Source organism: Aedes albopictus, chromosome 3 (genome assembly GCF_035046485.1).
Source record: "Aedes albopictus strain Foshan chromosome 3, AalbF5, whole genome shotgun sequence".
In the NCBI taxonomy this organism is placed as follows: Eukaryota; Metazoa; Arthropoda; class Insecta; order Diptera; family Culicidae; genus Aedes; species Aedes albopictus.
In genome coordinates, this window is record NC_085138.1 from 279,868,104 (window position 1) to 279,895,785 (window position 27,682).

General features: G+C 38.6%; 4 protein-coding genes across 6 annotated transcripts in view; 1 reads left to right on the plus strand and 3 right to left on the minus strand.

The window, feature by feature from the left end:
- The window catches only part of LOC109401644 (focal adhesion kinase 1), a 371,816-nt gene that overhangs the window by 292,122 nt on the left and 52,012 nt on the right, over positions 1-27,682 (minus strand). The window lies entirely within an intron of this gene.
- Positions 1-27,682, minus strand: part of LOC109403392 (putative 115 kDa protein in type-1 retrotransposable element R1DM) — a 236,354-nt gene that overhangs the window by 200,634 nt on the left and 8,038 nt on the right. The gene's annotated exons all lie outside the window — the stretch shown is intronic.
- On the plus strand, positions 11,301-13,658 carry LOC109420356 (hexamerin-1.1). The gene is made up of 3 exons (XM_019694683.3): positions 11,301-11,460; positions 11,522-11,649; positions 11,714-13,658. The coding sequence occupies exons 1-3, from the start codon at positions 11,364-11,366 to the stop codon at positions 13,565-13,567; spliced, it is 2,079 nt and encodes a 692-aa protein (XP_019550228.3). The 5' UTR covers positions 11,301-11,363; the 3' UTR covers positions 13,568-13,658.
- Positions 16,605-18,259, minus strand: LOC134290754 (jerky protein homolog-like). The gene is made up of 2 exons (XM_062857948.1): positions 18,061-18,259; positions 16,605-17,998 (listed from the first exon to the last, which is right to left on the minus strand). The coding sequence occupies exons 1-2, from the start codon at positions 18,257-18,259 to the stop codon at positions 16,605-16,607; spliced, it is 1,593 nt and encodes a 530-aa protein (XP_062713932.1).

A 27,682-nucleotide genomic window follows, 5' to 3' on the forward strand; every position in this document is an offset into this window, starting at 1 on the left:
TTTTTGATTTTACCATATTTTTTTCTGCGTGCATAATTAAAAACGTACCATATTTTATAGAAAATTGTCTATTATAAAATGCTAATGTTTCCATAAAAATTTAAATTGTACTAATAAGGAGTGTATCGGAAAGTAGTTGAAAATGTTCAGAATGCTCTATCTCGAAGCTGGGTTGGTCTTTTCATTTCGATTCTTCTATGAAATCTTCACAATATAGTTAAGTTTAGAATACCTTGGAAAAATTTGGAAAATGTTTAGTATTATTGAAAATATGGTAAAATGAATACACCTCACAAAATAAAAATCTGCACAAAATGCAATTTTGTTAAGATTTTTCAACATTTCAAAAATTTGTAGCGAGTAAAATTTGTACGATAAAAAATCTGGAAAATATTGATGCTTGTTAACAGTTATGTACACATAACATATCATTCAACACCGACTTTCAAAATTCATATTTTCGATAGAAAAATCTCCTATATCTACAAAATGGTCCACTCCAAAAAACGTCTATTTTTTGTCAAACTTTGAAGTTCTGCTTTTAATATCTTAAAAGGTTATGAAATTATTTTTTTTTGCCCTATCTTACTCGTCCATAAATTAAAAAACATACCCTATTTTAAAAAATGCGAATATTTCATTTTATGTATTTTTTATTTGCGTAAACATGATTTTGAGGAGCATAGAAAAAGGGGGTTCCTCAAAAATGGCCTTTTTTCATTTTTAAGAATTGCGCTTAAATGCAGTGGAGATTTTTCTTGTAAAAAAATAGTTTGCCTATATCATGAGGATTCTTTAGCTTATTAAATTTGCACAAAAAAGTTAACCATTTTCGAACATTATCGATCTTTTTTCGCAATTTCAATTTTTTAGAAGGTGTGCAAAAATTTAAAAACATGCGTTCAGTAATCTAGGTTAAAAACCCAGTTAAAAGAACATTTTTAGAAAATCATAAAAGTCATTTCTTTTTTCAAGGATTTATACAGTATCTACAAAAATAAAATTACTTAAAAGTTGTATTAAACTATTTTTGAGGCTATTTTAAACATTTTCAATTACTTTACGATACACTCCTTAGTGAATTGAATACTTCTCCATCGAAAAATTAAATTGCACCATAAAAAATGAAATTGCACCATGGAAAGTATTATCAAACCGCACCATTTAAAATATGAATTGCTCCAAAAGAATTGAAAATTCTCCATAGATAGCATAATGTCATATTTTAAATTCGGCATTGCTGAATTGCTTCACATTATACTACATTATAGTTATGAAGAATTTTCATTTTTTATGGAGCAAATCAGATTTAATATGGTGCAGTTTTATAATAATTATGGAGCATTTTTATGGTGCATGTTTTGAAGCATATTTATGGAGTTATTTTTTATGGTGCATATTAATTTCTCTATGGAGCCGTATTCAATTTACTATGGGAACAATTTTAATTTTTTATGGAGTATTTGCATTTTATTATGGAGAATTTGAATTTTACTATGGTGCATTTGAGCATTATTTATTGGTACAAAATTGCATTTTTAATGGGACAACTTTATGTTCTACCGGTAAATTTTCTATAAAGTATGGAAAGTTTTCCATTATTTTTAGTTAACATTGCACATTTTCATGGAACATATTGTCATTCTCCAGGGAGCGCATTTTGATTTTCGATGGAGCATTTGCAATTTGTTATGGTCACAAAAACTTGTTGCCAAAAATTTATCCAGCATTTTTTTCATAATTTCATGAAGTGCTTCTGCAAAATCCGTGAAGGAATATCAAAAAAAAAAAATCCTGGAGAATCTCTGAGGGAATTCCATGAAATATTTCCAAAATAACTGAAGAAGCAGCATAGAAAAGAAACCTTCTATAAATTTCTGACAACAATTTCCAAGGGACTACTGAAGAAGCCATTGGAAGAATTTCCAAAAAAAAAAATCGCTGAAGCAGTCTCTGGAAATATTACTGGAGCAATTCCTGAAGAAATTCCAGAAATAATACGTGGAGAAACTTCTGAAAGAATGAATCAGGAATGAAGTCTATTTTTTGGTAGAAATCTCTGGAGATATTCTTCAAAATACCCCTGAGAGAATCCCGGAGAGAAATTCCCGGCGAAATCCTAGAAAGTGTTACGTAATACCTGAAAAAAAAACTGCTTATGAACACCTTGGTGGAATTAGTTTAGGAGTTTATTAGGAACTCCTAGAGGACTATCTTATCAAAATACATGGATTTTCTGAAAGAATACCCGGACGATGACGTGAAAGTTGTTTTTTTTTTTAAAGAAATCCTTGAAGAATGTCCACTCGGGCAGAGGTCAAGTACTGACGATCAAAACGTGATATTGCACAATGGTTTATTTTCCCATTTTCACGCTCTTAATTAATAGCTCGCAGGATTGAGGAAATAGAGCAATGGTGTCTTCGGTAAAGTTGACGGGAATGTCCAGCGCCATCTTTTGACAGTTAGAGTTTTTGGATCAATCCCCCTAAAAGTGAGATTCAAAACTAATTTTTTTAAATTGTTGAGATAGAGGGTTGACGTCTTCGGAAAAGTTGTAGAATTTTTGATTCCAAACAACTTTTCTGAATACATCAATGTTGTATTTTTTACACCAATGGAGATAGAGGCCTGTGTTAAAAAATTAGCCCCAAAAACACGTTTTTTAAGTAAAACATACATTTGTTGAATTTTTAGACCCATACAATGTTCTGCAAAGTTGTATATATCAATAAAATACGCAACTTTGCCGAAGACATCAAAGCTGTACGAATTAAATAAGATGAGTTATAGATAAATTTATGATTTTTTTCATCCACTTTTAGGGAAAAATATCTTTCTTAGGGACAAAAAGGTGCAGCTGAGGATACCCTTATCAGAAAGTACATCTAAAGAGCTTTCAAATAAGGGTTAGTTTGTCCGTCCACGATCGTCTACTGAGGAGATATGACCATAATAAAAAATGTCCTTACAGCGATTTAACTGCAATCAAATCTACTTTGACAGAATAATTCATGGCTACTATGATGAAATATAAGTTAAACCCAATTTCGCCTTATCTTAATAAAGGTTCATTGTGTTGACTTTCTTCATATAAAATTTCAAATTACCTTACAGAAGAACTCCTGAGTTGTTTCACTCTGTGAGAGCGTATGAAATCCCGATAAGTCTTAATATTTTATTCAATGAATGCGATTTGTACTAAATAATAGAAATCATATAAAAAGGCTGTGGAAAACATTGTAGGGAAAAAATTTGGTATTTAAAACAATCAGGACTATTGCGCAAATTAGCTTAGAGTAGACTACATATTATTTGATCACAGTAGCCATGAATTTTACTGTCAACGTAGATTTGAATGCAGTTAAATCGTAATATGGACATTTTTTATTATGGTCATATCTCCTCAGTAGACGATCGTGGACGGACAAACTAACCCTTGTTTGAAAGCTCTTTAGATGTACTTTCTGATAAGGGTATCCTCAGCTGCACCTTTTTGCCCCTAAGAAAGATATTTATCCCTAAAAGTGGATGAAAAAAATCATAAATTTATCTATAACACGTCTTATTTAATTCGTACAGCTTTGATGTCTTCGGCAAAGTTGCGTATTTTATTGATACATACAACTTTGCAGAACATTGTATGGGTCTAAAAATTCAACAAATGTTTGTTTTACTTAAAAAACGTGTTTTTGGGGCTAACTTTCAAACACAGGCATCTATCTCCATTGGTGTAAAAAATACAACATTGTCGTCTTCAGGAAAGTTGTTTGGAATCAAAAATGCTACAACTTTGCCGAAGACGTCAACCCTCTATCTCAACAATTTAAAAAAAATTAGATTTGTATCTCACTTTTAGGGGGATTGATCCGAAAACTGTAACTGTCAAAAGATGGCGCTGGTCATTCCCGTCAACTTTGCCGAAGACACCATTGCTCTATTTCCTCAATCCTACGAGCTATTAATTAAGAGCGTGAAAATGGGAAAATAAACCATTGTGTATTGGTTTGATTGATATAAGAGGCAAACGTATTGAAAATAATAGCAAAAAAATGTTCCTAGGACTTCTGACCAATAGAAAAATTTGATATTTGAAGATCAACCGAATAGCTCGCTGCTATTGATTAGCTCTCAAAAGAGCTAAATTTGTATGATGATGTTGGTCGAGGAGTAAATTTTATTATTTCCAGTACTTTTGCCTCTTATGTCAAACAAACCAATATCACTTGTTGATCTTCATATCAAAATATGGTTTTATTGAGTTTTTTTTTCTTCTGCTCGGGCAAAAAAAAAAACATTTGAACTTCTGAAAGAATTTGACGGATTCGGTAAAGGAACTCTGGAAAGAATCCTTGGATCAGGTATCAGGTATCAGAAATTTGGCTCGGGCGGCACGTTCTCCTACGATCGGGAAATTTGTGCCTCGCCTGTCATCGCCTTTATCATTATTACCACTGTATTAGTTCAATCTACTGCTACAAATTGTGTAAGACTACCACAAGAATAACGAAGCTGAAAAAAAAAGTTCCTCATGTTCACATGCATGCAGACCTTGAAGGATTTGCGAGTAATTGCAATTCCTTTGAGGACAGTAAGCATGCTTGAACGGAACAGTTTATTTCAGCCATGCATCATCTAGTGCATAATCTGATGAGATGGAATTTCCATATGATAAAATGTATACTGTAAGCCGCCGATTTCGCATACAAATACACATACTGAAACCATTTATGAAAAAAATACAAAAAGATCTAGGAGAGATTCAAAGAGAGTCATATGACCTCACAACATACTTACACCCACTTATAGATTTATCTCAGAGAAAAAAATCGCAAAGTTGGTGACTAAGTCTGCAAGAAGGCAAAGACGATTTGCATATTTATTCACTGAAAAGAATAAAGAGATTCGATATATGTCTGTACACATATCGCGGAGTTATCGTAGAAACAAAATAGAATATATTTCAAGCGAAATGTTTAAAACTATTTAACGTTTCACGTCTCATGAAGAGCTACAAAAACAAGTGAGTAATGAGACTGTAACTCACTTCTCACTTACTTTATATGTCATTCTCGCATCGCATGTAAGATTAACACACACAGGAAAAAGAAACACTGTACTTATCTGTTATCACATACAGATTGTGTGCCACACTGTTGTGTTCACATCAAACGTAGTTAAATGGTTCAATATGGTGGTATTGAAATTAAGAAGATGTCTTCCAAGGACGTGATTGCAAAATCACGTTTAAAACGATCATCATGGTCGTATCATCAAAAACATTTACTGTTTGACATTGCACTACACTTCACTATAGCGTTAATATCATTCTGTTATTTTAACAGAGCAATAACACTTAGAGATCCTCGCAAATGGACCAGACCTCTAATGCGGTACGTCCACTACCCTGACTACCACTACCACTACCACTTTTGCCTCTTATGTCAAACAAACCAATATCACTTGTTGATCTTCATATCAAAATATGGTTTTATTGAGTTTTTTTTCTTCTGCTCGGGCAAAAAAAACATTTGAACTTCTGAAAGAATTTGACGGATTCGGTAAAGGAACTCTGGAAAGAATCCTTGGATCACTTTGGGAAGGAATTCCTGAAGAAATATTCTGAAGGAGAAACGTCTGTAAATTACATCACGCTTTGAGGACGAAAGAAGATCCGCTAAGTATGACGACCCATATCCATAGAATGTTCTCTATAAAAATTCGTAGGAAATTTTATGGAGGATCCGCTGTAGAAATTTTTAAAGAAATATCTAAAAACATTTTTAACCTTCTTTTGGCGTTAGGGTAACCCAAACCGTACACTACTGGCGAGCTTCTGCCAAAGTGACGCGAAACGAAGGTTAAAGGGACCTTGGGTGATAATTGTTAACGAACCGCTGGTGAATTATCTTATGGCTTCTTTGAAAAACGTTTCTCTGTATGAATATGTTAAAGATGTTGAGAAGAAATCTCTGGATACATTTTTGTGAGCATTCTGAAGTTTTGATTTTCTCAATAAAACCGCTGTAAGTGTCTGAAATCCGTGGCTGATTTTCTAAAAAAAAATCTTAGGAGAAGTTTCTTAAGGAGAAACATCAGAGAATACAAATATGGCTGCCACAATTGCCGACTAGGTCCCCTACTCACGTTTTCAAGAGCACCAATCTTGAAAATCCGTAAACAAATACGCACGATTTGGAAAAGCTGCCTCTTTATGCAAGTTAGCAAAGCCAGGATAAACAAGTGCGGCTTGGTTCGATGCTTCGTTCGACAGATTTGTTTGCGATAACTTCAAAGTGGCTCTGGGGTCCCCAGGTATCCATTTGAGGGTTAAGCATGTAAGGGTTTCTGGACAAATTCTTGAAGGGTGGAATTTCTAAAGAAATTCATGGAAAAGTTTCTGAAGGAATCCGTGAAAAAATCCCTGAAAGGAATTTATAGAGGAAACTCTAGAAGAATTTCTTTAAGTAAGAACCAGCTGTGGAAATCCCCCAAGAATGTAATACCTAAATTCTCTTAAAAAGCTGAAAGCGAAGATCTTCAAAGTATTTCAGTAAAACTGATGATGATAATATATGAAATCATAAACAAGATTCATAAAATATCCCAAGAAGAATGCGAAAAAGTTACAGCTAGTTAAGCATTTCTTGAAAGGTGAAAATTTTCCTTGCCTCGATCATTTCTGTTATCCCTGCTTTCTTCAATGAAATCCTTTGCCATTAAAAATTCCTGAGAATTCCAAGGTTCCGAGGTTGTTTTACATACAATGTTTAGTTAGAATGATAATTTCTGCAAAGTTTTAGCATTAATTTTGAAATGGTGTATGTATTACAGTTTTTACAAATTCCGTCAAAACCTATGTCTCGTACCTACACTTATTGTGAATGTACATTTGTGTTTCAAACTGACCTAGACCTAGCGCTGTTAATAAATTCGGACCTTGAACGTCTTCAACAATGGGCTGAGCATAATCTTCTACCCGTAAATTCTTCCAAAACAAAGGCTATGTTTATTTCTAGACTACAAGCACGTCCATGTTTACCTGTTTTACTTATCAATGATGAAATTATTGAATACGTAGATCGAGCTACAAATCTAGGAATTATTTTTCAAAGTAATCTTGAATGGAACTTTCAAGTTAATTCACAATGCGGGAAAATATATGCTGGCCTTCGCCACCTGAAACTCACTGCTTCAATGCTTCCGGTTACTACCAAGTTGATGTTGTTCAAGTCATTGATATTGCCCCATTTCTCGTATGGTCTTGAATTGATTTTAAATGTTTCAGTATTTAGCTATGATCGCCTTAGAGTTGCTCTGAATCAATGCGTACGCTGGGTTTTTAATCTTAACAGATATGCAAGTGTAACACACTTACAGCGCCATCTTCTGGGCTGCTCTTTCTACAATTTTTTCAAAGTACGCTGCTATACTTCTTTGTTTAGAATAATTCATCATGGACCTGAATATCTTGCTGAAAAGCTGCAACCTTTTAGGAGCAACCGCGTAAGACATTACGTTCTTTTGCATCACAACTCGTCACACTATGGTAATACCTTTTTTGTGCGTGCCATCATTCTATGGAATCAGCTTCCGAACGAAATTAAAGTTTTGCGATATGCAGCAAGTTTTCGTCGTGAGTGTTTGAGCTGGCTCAATGAGGGGAACTGAAGTGAACGGGGCAACTAGGTAGTCAACAAAGTAGTGTATAGTTTGAATTGTTTTTTTTTTTGACATAATAAAATTAATTGAACTTGATTATATGAAAGTGGTCGAACAACATTATACAACCGATTGTAGTAATTTTATAAGGGTAAACCCTTACGCTACAAGTATTTGGCATCAATAAATAAATAAAATAAATAGTAGGATGAAGTACCAGAGTAAACTATTCCTGATCTTGGGAACCACTGCACTAGAGAGTACGTGTGGTAAGCAGTGACAGAGTAAAACCTCGAATATTGCAACAATAGGTACCGTGTAAAGGTCCACAGTAAAAAGTAATGAGAATTACCTAACATCATTTTCATTATTCCTAATCGCTTAACCTAATATACAGGGGAAAGAGCAACAGATAAAAAGTTTCAAGAGCTGGGATGGGAATCGACCCAATGATCATCCGCTTATAAAATGAACGTGTGACCACTGCGCCACGGACCCCAGCCAGATGTTTTGTCTTGCAAACTTCCCGTCATAAGTATGTCTCAAAAAATTCACATTTCTTTTTGGTTCCGTTACAGACATGGGCAATTTATCCCATCAATGTTTTTAGCATTAGTTAGCAAATAATTTAGTTTTAAACCCATGAATCCGTCCTTCCCAATTTCATTTAATTCTTTTTTTTTCAATCCTAAACCTCGCAACAGCCGCGAGTACTTCGGCTTCCCAAACTAACAAAGTTTTAAGGCAGTAATAAATTGTAAAATGTAAAATCAATGTAAAAACAAAAGATTTCGGCTCAGTTATGCCCATGTGACGCTCGAGCCTTCAAAATAAACGAATAAGTAAAAAAAATACATTTCGTCCGATCTGTCTGATATTCTGAGAAAACTCAAAAAAAAAAGTAAAACTGTTTTTACCAAATCTAACTTATGCTATTGTTGATGTGTCGAACCTATGTTTTGCGATCATTTAAATTTCATCAATTGTAACCTCAATGTATCATACTATTGAGGAGACTACTGCCCTTTCCAACTTCCAAGCTGTGAGGTGTTCCATTCTCTTCTGGTTAACGTCCGTTTTAGTTTTAGCAGAATTTCTGTTTTGAACCTTTCTCCGTCCGCCAGTTTCCTTTTTATGGTTCGGGTGTAAACGTACTAATTAGGGTGTTTATGGTTTACAAGCGTGCGGACGCGTTGAGAAACCGTCTGCGTCACGGGGTATGTGTGACACACGGTTCACGCTGGGTGTGTTTCTTTGCAATACATGGTTTCACCAATAATCGATTTGCCCGCATGATTTATTAGGGTTCTTTTCGCATGCATTCCGGAGGAATGCCAGGAATAGAACCGACAGCCGGTCGGTTGTCCCAATTTTGCTGCCGCTCCATGGGATATGCAAATTACCTCCAGTCGAATTCACCGGTATCTAATTTCAGACCGGATCGATAGCCAAAAGGTTATTTGGCGGTGTAAACAAATTTCTGCCGCTTGCGAATCGCCAGTTCTCTTCCTTTGATCCACACAAGCGATTGGGGCAAAGAACGCAGCTTAGCCTTGGAGTTTCTCTTATCCAGGCATGTGTCAGCTTTAGCTGGATTTCGGAATTCGTAATAGCCGGCAATGAATTATGATAAAATAGCCAGCGAACAACGCTGCTGCTCACTCACAAAGGCCGGAATGTGAAAGAATTTGTCGACAAACACCTGCAATGCTTCACTACCTTGCTATCGTCATGGCGTGGAATCCGGCCGATGAAAGCATTACCATATCTCAAGTATTGAATTAGACACACGAACACATTTCAAATTTAGGAGCAAAAAGTCACATCACCAAACCATTGTGCGTTAATATTCAATTATGTTCTGTGGTTTTCATAGACTCTTTCGCCGAAATGTGTTATTTTGACGTGACAGCGGCTATGCGCAGGTTGATAATTAGCCAGGAAGTGCATAGTGCTGTACCTCTAGTATTTGGGGGCTTGAAACAATGGGTCATTCACATCAAAACAAACGGATTGTGCTTGCCGTAAACTGCCCTGGCCATAGTAGCATGCGATCGTGGACAATGGGCGATAATTAATGATAATTGGTGTCCCATTAGGAACTGGGCTTCGTTAGCGATGCACTGTAATGAATTGACCGAAACTTGATGACGGTGGTGTTTGAAATCGAGTTGCGCATGTTTTAACTGTCGCATCGTTTTCGTTTCCATACGAAAGACTTAATTTTATGTGTTATGCTTGTTTTTATAAACACGTTAAAATAGACAAACGATTATTTTTCTTTTATCTTAGTTCCATCAGCATTTCCATACTCGTAATTAATTAAATGCTTAATTGGCAAATTCACTTTACGTGTTTTTGCCGCAGAAGATGCAGGGATACCTGTAGAGATATCTCTCGGTATTCCGCCATAAATTTATCATGAGAATTGTTCAGAGGATTTCCCTGGAGTATTTTCATGTAGTTTACAAGAAGTTGTTTGCAGGATTTCTCGAAGAGAGATCCTTTTTTGATTTCTGTCAGAGTTTCTCCGGATAAATCATTCAAAGGATTTTAAAGATTTGCTCTCAGAGTTCCATGTGAGATTTTTCCTGAAGTTCCTTCCTGTATGTCCATAAATACGTAGACTCATTTTTGGCAATCTCATACCCCCTCCCCTACCATAGACTTATTTTCATACAAAATTTTGAAAATTTGTATGGAGCGTAGACTTTGGTCAAGCCTTCCCTCCGCCTATCAGAGTTTACGTAGTTTATGGATAGGCCCTATTTTTCTCAAGTATCATCTGGGATTTCTCTAACAAAGAGGTTTTCTGAGGTTCCTTCCAGTGTTTTCCCAAGATGTTTCAGCAACACGAATGGCTGTTTTCAGCAATGTGTGTGTGTGTTTTTTTTAATTTGCTTAACCATCCAGTAATTTTGACTTACTATCTGTCAGGTCGTCTAACGGTGTGTTAATAGCTGAAATGTTTTAGTGAAAATTCAGGAATTGTGTGCAGAAATTTCTAAAAAAATCTCAGGTTAAATCCCGGGCTGATTTTCTAAAATGTCTGGCTACCTAGACGTCCTTAGAAGAAGAGTTTGCTAATTTGTATTCAGACGGGTCGATTGAGTATGCATTATGTATGCCCTATATTGAAGAAACAATTGCTAATGAACCTAACATATCAAAATTAATCTTGTTATATGTAATTAAAATGTTTTTATGATAACTAGATCAGAATTAAGAACTCTTACGACTCCATTGAATTTTGCTTTTAAAAATCTTAAATATTTCCAGCAATTACTATACAACCGACGGAATATGTTGAAACAAAATTTAAAAAAATAAGAATTAAAACGAAACTGGTTTGACTTTCACAAGGCACCTGATAGCATCGTGTAGGTCAATTGAAATGCATTTCGCCAATGAAACTGATTTGTTACCAACGAAATCCTGCAGTATTTGATAATACGTTCCATAATAAGCGGTTGCCAAGCTGCATCCGAAAGAACACGTGATAACCGCAGTCGCAGGTGTTATCAACATTTCAGTTCTTGCAGCGAAAGAAGAACAAAAAACCTCCCTTTCAGGTGCTCATCTATCGCATTGCAACAACAAATTAACCGATTGATAATACAGCATCGAATGTACTATAAAAGCCCCAGGCCGTGCAGTGGACAGGACATGCTCACAGTTGAGCCCGAACAGGAGAGATCAAGATGAGACTGACGGTTGCAGCTGTTGCACTGTGCCTGGTCGCACTGACCAGCGCAGCCTACGTTCCCGTGGAGAAATCGGTAACCGGATTCAAGTATGGTAAGTTATTTGCTGGTACAATTGGTCGCTTCGGAGTAATGAAAATGTACTATATTCGCAGCCGACAAAGAATTCCTGGTAAAGCAGAAGTTCTTCTTCGAGGTGTTCCGCAACATCCATCTGCCTCTCACGTTCGAGGAGTACATGCCATACACCAAGACATGGGTCTTCGATGAGTCCAAATACACGGTGAGATTTCAAATGGTGTGCCTCGAGAAGCATTCAACTCAATGTTCAAAATGTTCTATTCCAGAACTACAAGGAAGTCTTCGAGTTCTTCGAGTACTACAAGCTTGGTTTCCTGCCCAAGGGTGAGATGTTCACCATCTATAACAAGGAATACATGAAGCAGACTTATCTGTTGTTCAACTTCTTCTATAACGCTGCTGACTGGGAAACTTTCTACAAGAACGTTATTTGGGCTCGCGAGAACGTCAACGAGGGTATGTTCATCTACGCTTTGACTATGGCCACGTTCCACCGTCCGGACCTCAAGGGTATCGTGCTGCCGGCGATCTACGAAATCTACCCGTACTACTTCTTCAACACCGACATGATCCACAAGGCAATGTACAAGACCATGTATGAGCCCAAGTTTGGATTTGCCAGCAACGGTAAATACAATGTAGTGTACTCCAACTACACCGCTGTGTATCCGATGGACTATTTCGGCGAAGACAAGCTGAGCTACTTCACTGAAGATTTTGGCCTCAACTCCTACTACTACTACTTCATGTTGGACTATCCATTCTTCGTGGGAGATAGCAAATTCAACCTGTTCAAGGATCGCCGTGGAGAACTGTACCTGTACATGTACCAACAGCTTATTGCCCGCTACTACATGGAACGTCAAGCCAACTTCATGGGACCGATCGAAGAGTTCAGCTGGGATCAGCCAATCAAGACTGGATACACGCCAAAGCTCAGCTACTGGAATGGACTGCCTTTCTACGGACGCAACGATTACTACTCTCTCCCCAAGGACCAATACTACAAGATCGATCTGCTCAAGGACTACGAAGCTAGAATCCGTCAAGTTATCGACCAGGGTTACCTGTTCCTGGATGATGGAACCAAGATTGACTTCCGTCAACCAGAGTCCATTGACTATCTTGGCAACCTGATCAACGCCAACCCAGACAGCTACGATTCGGATTACTACAAGTACATTGAGTTCTTCGCTCGTCTGATGTACAGCGGCTCTGACTACTTCTACAGCGGATCGAAAGTTTGGCCAAGCGCTCTGATGCACTTCGAAACATCGATGCGCGATCCCTTCTTCTATCAACTGTACTACAGAATCCTGAGCTACTATTGGCAATTCAAGAGCTACTTGCCTTACTACACCTACGATGAACTCAACTTCAAGGGATTCGAAATCAAGAACGTTGTGTTCGACAAACTGATGACCTACTTCGAGTACTTCGATGCTGATATCAGCAACGCCATCCCGGTTGGATTCCCGTCGGACAAATTCTTCGATTTCTCCGTCTTCGCTCGCCAGAAGCGCATCAACCACAAGCCATTCACCTACACCATGGATGTCTTCTCTGAGTTCGCCGGCAAGGGTGTCGTTCGCATGTATATGGGACCCAAGTTCTACGACTTTAAGCAGCTGCAGTACCTGAAGAAATACTTCGTTGAAGTCGATCAGTACGTGTACGACTTTGTCGTTGGCAAGAACACCGTTGTCCGTAACTCGCGTGATTACTTCTGGAGCATTCGCGATCGCACCACCTACAGTGAACTGTACAAGAAGATAATGACCGCATACAAGGGTGAGGACAAGTTCATCCTGGATATGTCGGAAGCCCACTGTGGATTCCCGGATCGTCTGCTGCTGCCGAAGGGTCTCCCAGCAGGTTTCGAAATGACCTTCTACTTCATCGTCACTCCGTACTACGCTCCCAAGGTGGAACAGTTCTCGACCTACGAGTACACCTACAGCTGCGGAGTCGGATCCGGTTCGAAGTACGTGGATGATCTGCCGTTCGGATTCCCCTTCGATCGTGAGATCAACTTTGCCTACTTCTTCACCAAGAACATGTACTTCAAGGATGTGCTGGTCTACCACATCGACGACATGAAGCTGAACCAATCGTTCTAGAAGGGTAGTGGGAAAATGTGATGTGAAACTTGATAACGACGCTATGTTGAGATGACCAAAGAGAATAAAGAATAATTCAAGGCAATCATAATTACTGATTTTTTAGTTCCTTTAACATAAGCCCTGAAAGCAATGTCTCTATTAATTGTTATTCAAAAGTTCGAGAACAAAATTGAAATTCTTCGTAAATTTGTCTTTCAAAACGTAATCCTCTACACAATGCTATGTTATTTCTAACAACAGCAATTTTGATTGGTGAAAACGCAAACCATCATTCATCTTAAGGACAGACTTGTTAGAATCCCAAAATGGCCGCCACAATGGCCGACTTTGGCACCTACTCACGATTTTGAGGGCACAAATCTCTTCGTAAACAAAACCAGTACACCTGAGCTTTTTATTTTAAGCTAATTACAAGTGAGCAAGAACAGAATAATGAAATACATTGTTGTTTGAAGCTTGTTTCTTGAGATTTGTGCGCCTGAAGTTTCGATGCAATGTTGAAGCGGGATTTCAAGAAGTTTGTCCTTAAAAGCGCTATACGTTCGCTTCAAAACAGTCAGCGGACTAATACAGGGCAAACACCACGTTACATCAATCCAACGTAAATTGACAATCTATTATTACATCGTTCATCTGTTTAGTTGAAATAATTTACAAACAAATTGAATAAAGGTCCTCAGTTGAAATTCAAAACAACGATTTAAGGTGAAGGAGGATCGTATCCTCGAGCGTTTTTGACTCACACTCTAAAGCCACCTTTCTCAAATTATGGGTCGCGACCCACCAGCCCCATTAGAAAGACACGCGTCGATAAAGAAGTTTGAGAAAGGCTGCTCTAAAGAGTAGGATCTCGAAATCCAAAAACCTAACAAGGTTGCAAATGCTACTCATTTTTTATTGTGGGAGAGTAAGCCATATGTAGCACTTGGAACTCCGTGCTCAAAGCCATTATGATTTCCATTTTTGAGTTCTCTCAAATATGCTCTTGGGCATATTGGTTTCAATGCATTAGTTATCAAATTTCGGATAAATAATGACTAAATAGTTCTTTGCAAAGATTTATTTAAAATGACATACCGACGCATAAATAATGTACAAAATCAAGTAATACGAGATTGGCGGCAAGCAACCCGTGGACAAATGTGTACCTATGCCAATCCACCATTTCACAAACACTCTGATATGCGCATGAACTTGCACAAAAACAGTTGTATGGACGGTCTGCTTCGGTCTGCGGGCAAGCGAGTGCATCTTCATTTTTCCCTTCTTCACATTGACCAGCAATCTGACATGACGTAAAAATTGAAGATCACCAACACTAACACCAACACAAACAGATGTCTGTTAGTACCACCAAGTAGTCATCTCGGTGATTCCTTGTGTGGGTGAGTATCTAATCTAGCATAATTGGAGTAACAACTACGTTGCAGCTCAAGTTAGAATAGTATGAAGTTTCCTTACGGGAACTACCTAACTAGATTTACAGAAACTTGTTTTTTCGGCTTCCGACTACAGAAGTTTTGACTTCATTAAGGCTCGATCCCAATCACAGAATCGAAGTGTAGGCAATGATTTGGAATAGTCAATGCACGTTAAACTAAAGTGGAAAAATACCAAGTTTTAGAAGTTTTCGCCTTCAAAAATATTAGTGAGGCAATCAGATATATCTACCACAGAGAAACAAACGTAACACTTAGGGCAAATTTCATTGAAAAACACCGTAACGAAATTTCAACCGCCCAATGCTAACCATACTGTAATTGGCCTGATCCCCACTAGTTGACGGTAGTGAGCAAACGTCAAACAGGAACAAAAACGATACCAGCGCCGCGAGTGGTCAATTGATAAACCGTTAAAAAAGGTGTATGATGGGAGGCGAATGAAGTGTGTCGTCTGTTTCTCTGTGTATCTACTGTACATACTACACAGAGACGACTTATTCGTAGATGTCTAGCCATTTTTATACATACAGGGGATGGCCAAAATGTTTGGGATAGGCAACTTTTTTTCTCCCACAAAAAAAAATCAACATGCTGTAACTTTTCATAGAGTGCTTCAAAAACTCTCAAAATTTGACTGTTCGTCAACCTATTATACAGTTATACCTCGATAGTACGTACACCTCCGCTTCGTTTAGTGTACGTATTATCGAAACGTACGTACTATCGAAGCACAAATTTTTAACATAATTATTTTTTATTTTTAAGTAAAATGATTCCTAATATTCGATAAACAATAGGAAAAAACATTGGGGCTTTCCCAATAATTACGTAACGCTTCTAGAGTACGCTGTTCTCAAATGCCAAATTTAGTAATCATGATCATATTGGACCTCAAAAATTAATTTGAATGATTACGTGTTTTCGAAGAAGTTGTTTGGTGTGTTAGGACCATTCTTTTGAAAGTATAACTCATATGATTAATCTACCTAGAAGTGAGATAAATATTCGATTTTTATTCAGTAGAAATAGCGTGCTAATGACTTCAGCAAAGTTATATAAACTATCATTATAAAAAAAACTTTGCCGAGCAAAGTTTTTTTCTATCAGTTTAATTTTGATAGATTTGGGCCATATTTTGTGAACAACCCCTTGAAATTCAGAAAACAGTGTGCAGGGGTAGAATAGAGTCCTTTGGAGATTTATAATCAATAATACATTTAAGGACAAACGTCTTGAAATCCCGTTTCAAAAGTGCATCAGAACTTCGGACGCACAAATCTCAAGAAGCAGGCTTCAAACAACAGTGCATTTTATTATTCTGTTCTTGCTTAGAAAGCTTTAAATAAGAAGATCAGGTACGCTGGTTTTGTTTATGAAGAGATTTGTGCCTCTGAAATCGTGAGTAGGTCCCATAGTCTGTCATTCTGGCGACCATTTTGGGCTTCTAACAAGTCTGTCCTTAATTGCCATCAGTATGTTCTTACACCTATAACAAATGAAAAACAGGAACTGCACATATTTGTAGTTTATTTCAAATTCATTGGTATTAACACATCAAAACTGTTTCGGATATCCAAGAAATTCGTATGTACTCAGTGAGACAATCTGGCACCTGCAGTCTTCTCAAAAATATCCAGTCGCATTTGGCGCAATCTGAACTGCGTATTGATCGACCACCCATTTTCTTCTGCATACCTCAAAACCAAGTTAAGCCCATTTATTGCTGCTTCGTCGGTAACAACCGGAGTATCGTCGTCGTCAGGAGCTCCTTCATGGTTGACAGTATCGATGGAACAGTTGACGTCTTCCGCTGCAGATAATGTCGAGTCAGCTAGGTTGTACGAGTTGATATCCTTGCCAGGGTTCAGCACACTATCCACAATATCATCATCTTTCAAAACCTCGCAATCTTCATCTTCCTCATCAACGGCACGATTTTCAAGAAGTTTCTTGGAGATATTCTGCAGTTTTTCTCGGAGTACAGACAATGGCTCGTCATCCTCATCTTCAATCTGCACTGGATCATAAAGCATGTTCCAAGACTTTCTTATGGCATCCGAAGGAACGCTATCCCAGGCTTCTGCTACCCAGAACATGGCATCTTTTATGTTAATATTCTTAACATTTTCATGAAAATCACCTGGACGACCCATCATCTCTTGCATCAATGTTTTCCGATATCGCAATTTGATCATTTGTATGATGTTTTGGTCCATCGGTTGGACAATGGCGGTCGTATTGGGAGGAAGAAATTCGGTCCAGATTTTCCCATCACGAGTCTGCAAATCTCCGCCAGTGAAATGGGCAGAGCAATTATCCAAGACCAAAACAGCTTCAACAGGAAGATTTGAATCTTCCAAGAACTTGGTAACGCGGGGAACGAATTCATCAAAAAACCAGTTTTTGAACAAAAACTGCGTCATCCACGCATTCTTGGATGCTTTGTAGTACACAGGCAGCTGCCTAACGTGCTTAAGTGCTCTAGGTTTCTGCGACTTGCCAATGAGCATTAACGGAAGCTTGAGAGATCCATCCATGTTGGAACATGGCATGAACGTTACTCGTTCCTTTGCCACTTTCCTTCCAGGAGCAGATGTGGCACCTTTATCGACGTACGTTGATGTTGGAGTGTTCTTAAAAAACAATCCACTCTCATCGGCGTTAAAAATTTGGCATGGAGACAACTGTTTGTCTCGCACTTTTTTCGAAAAGTTCTGAACGTAACCTTCAATGGCCGCCACATTGCTTGAAAGTTTCTCCCCAGTGATCTCCAACACCCTGATCTCGTGTTGCTGAATGAACTTTTCAATATATCCACGGCTACCAAATTCCCCTTCTCCGACAATTTTGTTGAAAAATGTCTGGGCTTGTACTTGCAGCATTTCTTGACTTACCGGTACGTGTTGTTGACGTTTTTGAAGAAACCAAACGAACAAAGCTTCATCAACTTTCGGGTACCGTGGCATTTTGAAGCGCATCCGTTTCCCTAGTTCAGAGCAGAACGAAATGATATTAAAGGAAAAAACAAAATTGGAATGATAGATTTACCGATTGCATGATGCGATTGTGAAGCCTGCTCTCGAATTTTCTGCTTCGATTGTCTGATTGATGTAACCGTTGATCGCGAAGAGATGTTATGCTTCACCATGACCTCTTTAGTAGACAAATCATCGATGATTTGTAGCTTTTTGGCAATCGGAATGTCCACTTTTTTACGCTTCTGACCAGTTTGCTGTTGTTTCTCCATTTTAAACACTTAAAACCAGCTTGAAAACGAAACAAACGCTGCGATAACAAATGTTGTGTTTACACCTTCAATGAAGCTCTACGCTTTCGCTTGAATCGGTTGAGTAGAAGGAAAAATACCGATTGAAGGAAGTGATCACAGACGAAGAGAATGAACATTCAACGAAAAGAACAAAAGAAAATCATCCGCGTTGTCACTACACGGAACTACAAATCAACCCAAATTTAAGTTGTTTTGACGCAATCCCGGTCTTCCGTGGAATTACTCAAATTTGCGTCAAACAGCGATAGTGGTGAGTGAGTAGTTCTCGTTTGAGAGCGGCAAAAAAATAACGCAGTGGTTAGTTATTTTCACCCAACAGAGGCCTTAATTGACGCAAATTTGGGTTAACTCAAGAAAACCCAAATTTGACTTCTTCCACGGAAGAGCAGCGGATGCGTCGGTGATTCTCTCTTTGTTTTCGACAACATTGCGATGGGGCGAGGGAGAAAACAACCCAACTCTGAGTTAAAACTAAAAGCAGTTTAGCCAAATTTGAGTTTTTAAAACTTATTCTTTGGGGTATAATATTTTTCCGTGTAGGAGCTCGAATACGGCGATGAATTTTGACCACAGAGAACAGACATCCAGGCTAGAACAAATTTTATTCAGAAAGTTGTGTGAGGATTTGAATCTTCACTTGAGTAAGGTTGCAAACCAATGCACGATGAAAACACTAACGCCACCAAACACCATATTGCCACAGTCAGTGGTGAATTGAAATATTTCAAGAAGTGAATTAAATTAGTATGGGAAATTAACTGATTGCAGCGCCACGATGTTGCCACTTGTGTTGTCGATTTCAAATGGTCGTTAAATTCCTTACACAGTTTCGGAACTGGACTTGGATGTCTGTTATCTGTGTTTTGACTTCTCTTGCTTGAACAAATGTGCCTCTTCAGTGAGGTACACTCTTAACAACTTCTAGTAATGAGTGACAGCAATGCGTTATTATTATTATATTTTCAACGTTATATCGAGCGTTATTACGTTTCAAATGCAATAAATTTCAACACTCAATGAATTTACTTATGTTTTTAGCAATTGTATTGAAAGATATTAAAAAAAATGAATGGGTAGTAGGGCGACGAAGGGTATTAACGGCAGGTTTTTTTTCTCTTCGTTATGGGGGGTTTTATGGACCGAATTGCCTGAAATTTGGGCGTATAACTCAGCTCCCTTTTTGGGCGTATAACCCCCTCCCTTTCTCACGTAACCACTTTTGTATGGACAATTTTAAAATTTTACTTAAAGCATAATACAGCGCTAGAATCCTCACTTCCTCCTGGCGTTACGTAATATTTCAACGAACCGTTATCTGTTTGAATATAAGGCAGCATCCATTTATTACGTAACGCTAAAATCGTCATTTTTTAAGCTCCACCCCCCTTCCTAAACGCTTTTTTTTGTATGGAAATCCTAAAATTTTTGTATAGACCGTAATACTCGGCCTTACTTCCCTAAAGCGTTACGTAATTTGTGGCCGACGCCTGAAACAATTCTCGCAGTTTACTGCACATCTACGTACTAAAATAATGTTTTTCGTAGACAAAAAAAAACATAAAAAAAGATGTACGTACTATCGAGGCAAAATGTACGTACTATCGAGGGTACGTACTATCGAGGGTGCGTACTATCGAGGGTACGTACTATCGAGGTATGACTGTATGTGCAACATTGGTACAAATTTGGGGTCGATTGATTAATTTTTTGCGAAGTTAGAACCGTTCGGGTAAAACACTATTTTTTAGACAACTATTTTTTGAACTGTCATATCTCGGAAACCAGTGAACCGAATTTATTGAATTTTTCAACGTTTATCAACAATATATTGATACTTAATACGACGTTATAAAATGTAATATTTCTCACGGCGAATTAAGTTATACCGGGTTGAAATTTTTACCTATAAAGAGGAAAATAAGAAAAATTTACAATATCACACAAAAATTATTAAATGTGTTCTTCCTTCAATCTAAATAGGCTCTAATATATCTGATTAGAGATAATTTGTGAACAGAAGTGGAAAATCTTTGGATATCAACACTAAGATTTATTGACATTGATGTAAAAAAAATACATTTTTTTGAAAAAAAAATCCAAAAAATGTCAATCCATGATAACTTTTATCAACGTTTAAAAAGTACCAATGTTTTAATAGTTTGTGAAGCATTTACATATTGTTAGTGTACGTTCAAAATTTCATTCAATTCGATTCACTGGTTTCCGAGATATAACAGCTCAAAAATGAGTTGTCTAAAAAAAGGTGTTTTACCCAAACGGTTCTAACTTTGCGAAATATTAATCAATCGAGCCCAAATTTGTACCAATGATGCACATATAATAGGTTGACAAACATCTCAAAATTTGAGATTTTTTGATGCGCTCTATGAAAAGTTATAGCATGTTGAACTTTTTTGTGAGAGAAAAAAAAGTTGCCTATCCCAAACATTTTGGCCATCCCCTGTATTATCTAGATAAAGCTAAATTTTTGAATTGTTTATTATTCCAGTAAAGTACATTTTTTCAAACGGGTAATGCACAATAAATTATAAACATGTTTGGTCTTCCATACTTACTGAATAATCCTCAACTGATATCATTCTTCGGCACCACTGAACGAGATTACATGGTATATCATTTGATTGACACAATCATCCGTTGGATCCATCAGAAGCATTTACGCGCTGCCTTCTGCTTTCTGCTTTCTGAATGTAATGCGATCCCATGCCCACGATTCAAATCACACGCAAAATACAATGACCTATACCCACCGACCAGGAACTCCATGTAGATACCGGCCATGCCCATAATGCCAACAAAAGCTTCCTTCCGGCTGACTGGACTGGACTGGCGTATGCATATAGCAGAAATAAAATACCCCGTTGTATGCAAATCACTTTACATGGAGGTGCAGCTCAGCGCTGCCGCGCTTGCATTTTTTGCCCGATTGTAAGCGATTCTACCGAACCCAAAGTATGGTCGTTGACGTCAACAAACCTCCCAGACCTTTTCCACTTTTTCTGTTGTTCAATTCCAACTCACATACAGGCACACACACGCCGCGGCGTCCTTCTCACCGGGGAAATAAGTTTTCCCTTTCCCATCTCGCTAGTAAACGATAAATGCGCACAAAATTTTCCTTCTGGGGCCTGAGAGACGTTTCTGGGGCGTCTCCTCTGTCTCCGTGTCAAGTTCAGCTTCCGAGCCGATGTTGGAGAAAAATGTCGCCTCCGTCTCGGTGATGATGATGATGATGCCCCGGCGAGTGAAAATGCGAACAAAGGATGGAAATTCCTACCTCGGATCTAGTGGTTTGACCTTTCCGAAGGCTTGTGGTGACCAATTTTCCACCAGATGCGGTGAATTGAGTTATTTAGGAGCATGTTCAGTTTAATTGGGAATATTATTAAAAATGTTTACATCCCTTTCTAAAAACTGCCTTCGCAACATTTGTCTGATAAACCAACAGACTAGACTAGACTAGACTAGACTAGACTAGACTAGACTAGACTAGACTAGACTAGACTAGACTAGACTAGACTAGACTAGACTAGACTAGACTAGACTAGACTAGACTAGACTAGACTAGACTAGACTAGACTAGACTAGACTAGACTAGACTAGACTAGACTAGACTAGACTAGACTAGACTAGACTAGACTAGACTAGACTAGACTAGACTAGACTAGACTAGACTAGACTAGACTAGACTAGACTAGACTAGACTAGACTAGACTAGACTAGACTAGACTAGACTAGACTAGACTAGACTAGACTAGACTAGACTAGACTAGACTAGACTAGACTAGACTAGACTAGACTAGACTAGACTAGACTAGACTAGACTAGACTAGACTAGACTAGACTAGACTAGACTAGACTAGACTAGACTAGACTAGACTAGACTAGACTAGACTAGACTAGACTAGACTAGACTAGACTAGACTAGACTAGACTAGACTAGACTAGACTAGACTAGACTAGACTAGACTAGACTAGACTAGACTAGACTAGACTAGACTAGACTAGACTAGACTAGACTAGACTAGACTAGACTAGACTAGACTAGACTAGACTAGACTAGACTAGACTAGACTAGACTAGACTAGACTAGACTAGACTAGACTAGACTAGACTAGACTAGACTAGACTAGACTAGACTAGACTAGACTAGACTAGACTAGACTAGACTAGACTAGACTAGACTAGACTAGACTAGACTAGACTAGACTAGACTAGACTAGACTAGACTAGACTAGACTAGACTAGACTAGACTAGACTAGACTAGACTAGACTAGACTAGACTAGACTAGACTAGACTAGACTAGACTAGACTAGACTAGACTAGACTAGACTAGACTAGACTAGACTAGACTAGACTAGACTAGACTAGACTAGACTAGACTAGACTAGACTAGACTAGACTAGACTAGACTAGACTAGACTAGACTAGACTAGACTAGACTAGACTAGACTAGACTAGACTAGACTAGACTAGACTAGACTAGACTAGACTAGACTAGACTAGACTAGACTAGACTAGACTAGACTAGACTAGACTAGACTAGACTAGACTAGACTAGACTAGACTAGACTAGACTAGACTAGACTAGACTAGACTAGACTAGACTAGACTAGACTAGACTAGACTAGACTAGACTAGACTAGACTAGACTAGACTAGACTAGACTAGACTAGACTAGACTAGACTAGACTAGACTAGACTAGACTAGACTAGACTAGACTAGACTAGACTAGACTAGACTAGACTAGACTAGACTAGACTAGACTAGACTAGACTAGACTAGACTAGACTAGACTAGACTAGACTAGACTAGACTAGACTAGACTAGACTAGACTAGACTAGACTAGACTAGACTAGACTAGACTAGACTAGACTAGACTAGACTAGACTAGACTAGACTAGACTAGACTAGACTAGACTAGACTAGACTAGACTAGACTAGACTAGACTAGACTAGACTAGACTAGACTAGACTAGACTAGACTAGACTAGACTAGACTAGACTAGACTAGACTAGACTAGACTAGACTAGACTAGACTAGACTAGACTAGACTAGACTAGACTAGACTAGACTAGACTAGACTAGACTAGACTAGACTAGACTAGACTAGACTAGACTAGACTAGACTAGACTAGACTAGACTAGACTAGACTAGACTAGACTAGACTAGACTAGACTAGACTAGACTAGACTAGACTAGACTAGACTAGACTAGACTAGACTAAAAGTTTTTGAGCATCCATGTTTATGTTTACAAATAATCCGTTAAAACTTGAGGAAAACAGGCAACCTGCTGACCTAGTATGAAACTAAACTGAATCAAATATCGTCTACATATGTCACCCTCCTTTGGACGTAAGCCAAACCCATCTCATATGTACACGCCCTGCCTTGCTCAGTCAGCATAATTTGATTGCTAGTACATGGCCAGAAATGGCTTCCTCAGGGAACAATACGCCAGTTGTTATCGCCCATTAGCACACCACGATACCACAAAGATGACGACATTTTACGTTTCGTTTAGACTTCTGACGATCTAATGGTAGGTACGGTCAGTATGGTGGCCTGCACCTACCGATTCACCGCCACCGCCGCCGCCGCGTATGAAACGACCGGCCACTGCCCAAACGGTTCTTTGATAGCGATTGTTCAATTAAAGCACCCCAATCGGAATGCACAATTGAACTCCGAAATTGCCTCAACGATGATGTTTCGAAATTGCTGCTAACCCAATTGAATGCGGACTGATTTATGTCTTCCTCGTGCGGAAACCTCCACAAAAAACCTGAAGACTCAATTCCCGGTGCTGAACGCCGCCGCCGTGGCCAAAAAGAGGAACAGCCCAACCGAAATCGATTTCGTATGCTGTGAATGCAACCGGCTTCTTGTGAACATCACCTTCCGTCCATTTATCAGCAGTAGTAGTGTGCAGGGCCCATATAGCCGAGGCGGTAAACGCACGGGTATTCAGCATGACCATGCTGAGGGTGACGGGTTCGATTCCCGGTCGGTCCAGGATCTTTTCGTAATGGAAATTTCACTGACTTCCTTGGGCATAGAGTATCTTCGTGCCTGCCACACGATATACACATGCAAAATGGTCATTGGCAGAGGAAGCTCTCAGTTAATAACTGTGGAAGTGCTCATAGAACACTAACCTGAGAAGCAGGCTTTGTCCCAGTGAGGACGTTATGCCAAGAAGAGGAGGAGTAGTGTGCAGGATGCACGAAATACATTTGCATTTCGTTCACCGGTGGTATACTGCACCGGACCAGCCCGGCCGGCAGCCACTAGTAGCCCTCTCGAGATCTGACGAAACTCGGACACAGACGTTATTGCCCGGCTGCAACCGGTCTTTTTCGCATCAATTTTGTCTGCCAGTCTGAATCATCATCGTTCGTCGATCGTCATCATCATCTGCATTTTCCTCCCTGTCGTTGTGTGTGCCAGGCCAGTGTCTTTGCTGGTCGGTTCCACCGAAGACTAAGCTACGTTGAGAAGTAGAAACACATGAATTTTGATACGAACCAATAGTACTTGACTCTCTGCATCTGGACGGTTAGAAATTTTGACACAAATCGTCAAACAGCGACTAGAATACCAGAAAACTTAAATACTCGGTGGCAACCATAAGTCAACCTTCCAGAGATTACTCGCAAAAAAAGTTGTCAAATTACGTGCCAGGCAGATGAACAGGAACGTCAATCGTGCGCGTAACTCTGAGGACATAATTTGTAACAATGTAAACTCATCCTTTGATTAATGCCAACCAACGAGCAAATAATGTTCCCTCCAGCAATGGAGTAGGCATCAGCTCATATTTTTCATACGAAACGTGTTACCTGAACTCATGTGGCTGCTGGCAAGCAAAACTCAAATTCTACTTATCATCAAACCGGAAATTTTGATAATGCACGTACGTGCTGACTTAGAGAAATTCGTAGAGATAATCCTTATAGAAATTGCTGTTTTTCACATTCTAGGTTAAATTCCAAAAGATTCAGTTAAAATTTTAATGAAACTATTGCTGGAATCTTTAACAGAATGGTTCAAATATGTTGAAGATGTTCCTGGGCTCGGCGAAAAATCAGGAGAAATCTAGAGTTATGTTCTTTTTTCATGGCAGGATTCCATATAAATATCCTGTAGCGAATTTTTACTGAAATCACAAAGAAAATAGTTGCAAAAAATCTTCGAAAGGAGTTGCCAGATCAAATATATTTAAAAAAAAACTGGCGATATCTTGTCGCAGGAACTACTCCCTATTCAGTTATTTTTTTCAAATGATTTTTAAGCAGTTTATAAACAGGTTTGTGGCAGACGCTGACGACAACTGTACCAAATTATATCATTCCTTCCTTTGATTTTCTAAATCCCTAGTGTAAATCTTTGTGTGAATGCTTCTTAGCGTATGACACGTTAGATGGTCGATGGAAAGATACCCAATCGTGTGGAATGAGATCAAATTTAATCAGATGAGACACTCGGTTATGTGCAAACGACTACGAAGTCCGCAATGGTACGTCATCGTCCTCTGTGGGACGACATTTGAACCAAATGAAAGGATATTTATTGGAAATTTATTTTGTGTTTCGTTTCCAACAAGACAACCAAAATGCATTTCGCTATACCATGCGGATGCGATACGAGAGCAGCACACAAGAAAGATGATATGTGGAGCCCGAACTCGGACCGGTCAATCCAATCGTATACGTCAGATGTCGGTTCTGGTGTCTTGTGTGTGTCATCCCAACAATAATGCTCTGCTGCTGATGCTTCTCCCATGCAACCTCTCCAGGGAGTAAAGACTACGTTGTGTTTCTATTTGCGGCAGGCAAGATACTTGTGCAAGCCCTGTAGTGCGGGAATACGAACCAAACGGAAAGGGTATGCGATACGGTTGAGAAAAATCGATACCGGCGTTCTGTTAGATCTTCTTGAACTGGTGAGAAATTAAGAGAAATTGAATTTGGTGCAGTTTTTCAGAGCAAACACAAATGAAACGTTTTCGAACTCTGACTAAAAAGGGAAATCTGAGCTCTGAATAGTGAAATAAAACCGGCTATTACATCACTGCCCGAAAGATAGATAACCTCATAAACCCATCAATCTTCGATTCACTCCACATAATAGCGCAGAACAAACAAACTGGAAAACGCCCGAATCATCGGGGTAGGTCCTGGTAGATGGCAAATGTGACACACCACCATATATCGCAACCAATAAATCTCCAATTTAATTTCCTTTATGGTTCCCATATGCTGCTGTACTACATCGCATTAACAGCATGGAAGGAGTCCACCCCAGTCCACAGCACTAAATACTTCCACATGAAAATCATAGCCGCTCGTCATTCTCTGGTGGCATTGTTGTGGTTTCTTGATGGTGAATCTATCAAAACCGGAAGGAAATTGATTCAACCACCTCATCGCCATCATAATCATCTTCACTCGTCCGTCATCGTCGAGCCTACACTGGCAATGACTGGCCGGGTTGGGAGCGATATCAAAGAAGGAAGACCCTCATCACTCGCCCTCCTGATATTAGTCAGTATACTGCGAGGCGTATTGTAATAACTCCAACTATAACATTATTGACGGTTATAGGGGAAAGTTGGTCAAAGTGTACAAGGATAGTTTGGCTAAGAGAATGACATAACTCCAAGAAGTGTCCCAACATCTTTTTCTTCTGGAAATTCCTCTAAGTATTTCTTCAGGAACATCTCATGGATTCCTTCAGGAATTACTCAAGGGACTTCTCCAGAAATTTCTCCTTCGTGAATTGTTCCATCGACGTCTTGCGGAGATCCGATAGTTATTGTTTCAGGGTTTGTTCCAGGAAGTGCTTCAGGATTTCTATCCAAGGTTCCACAAGATATTTCTGCAAAAATGCATCAACGATTCCATCATGGATTCCTCTGGGGATTTCACCAGACATTGCTTTGGAAATTTGTCCTGGGATCTTTAGAGATTCCTCCAGAGATTGTTCTAGTACTTTTTTCGAGGGTTCCTTCAGCAATTTCTCCAGAGATTCTTTTGGGTATTTCTGCAAGAATTCTTTCAGGAATTACTCCATTTATTCTTCATTTTCCCAGAGATTATTCCAAAATTAATCCTGGAATTCCTTCAAAATTTTGTTCACAAAATCTTTTACGAGTCCATCCTAGGTTTCCTTCAATAATTCGTCCAAAAATTACTGCAGACATGAACTCATTCAGATTTTTTTTAAAGATTCCTACAGAAATTGCTTCCATGAATACGCTAAGAAAACTCTCCTGGAATTTCCTAAGGACTTCCTAATGGGATTACTTCCGGGATTCCTCATGGGGTTACTTAAGGAATTCCTCCTCCAA

Excerpts from the sequence above, each read along its gene's own strand:
- LOC109420356 (XM_019694683.3), top strand. The coding sequence starts at position 11,364 with ATGAGACTGACGGTTGCAGCTGTTGCACTGTGCCTGGTCGCACTGACC. Across the intron at positions 11,461-11,521 it reads GGTAACCGGATTCAAGTATG|CCGACAAAGAATTCCTGGTA; the intron begins GTAAGTTATTTG and ends CTATATTCGCAG. Across the intron at positions 11,650-11,713 it reads TCGATGAGTCCAAATACACG|AACTACAAGGAAGTCTTCGA; the intron begins GTGAGATTTCAA and ends GTTCTATTCCAG.
- LOC134290754 (XM_062857948.1), bottom strand. The coding sequence starts at position 18,259 with ATGGAGAAACAACAGCAAACTGGTCAGAAGCGTAAAAAAGTGGACATT. Across the intron at positions 17,999-18,060 it reads ACAATCGCATCATGCAATCG|GGAAACGGATGCGCTTCAAA; the intron begins GTAAATCTATCA and ends GCTCTGAACTAG.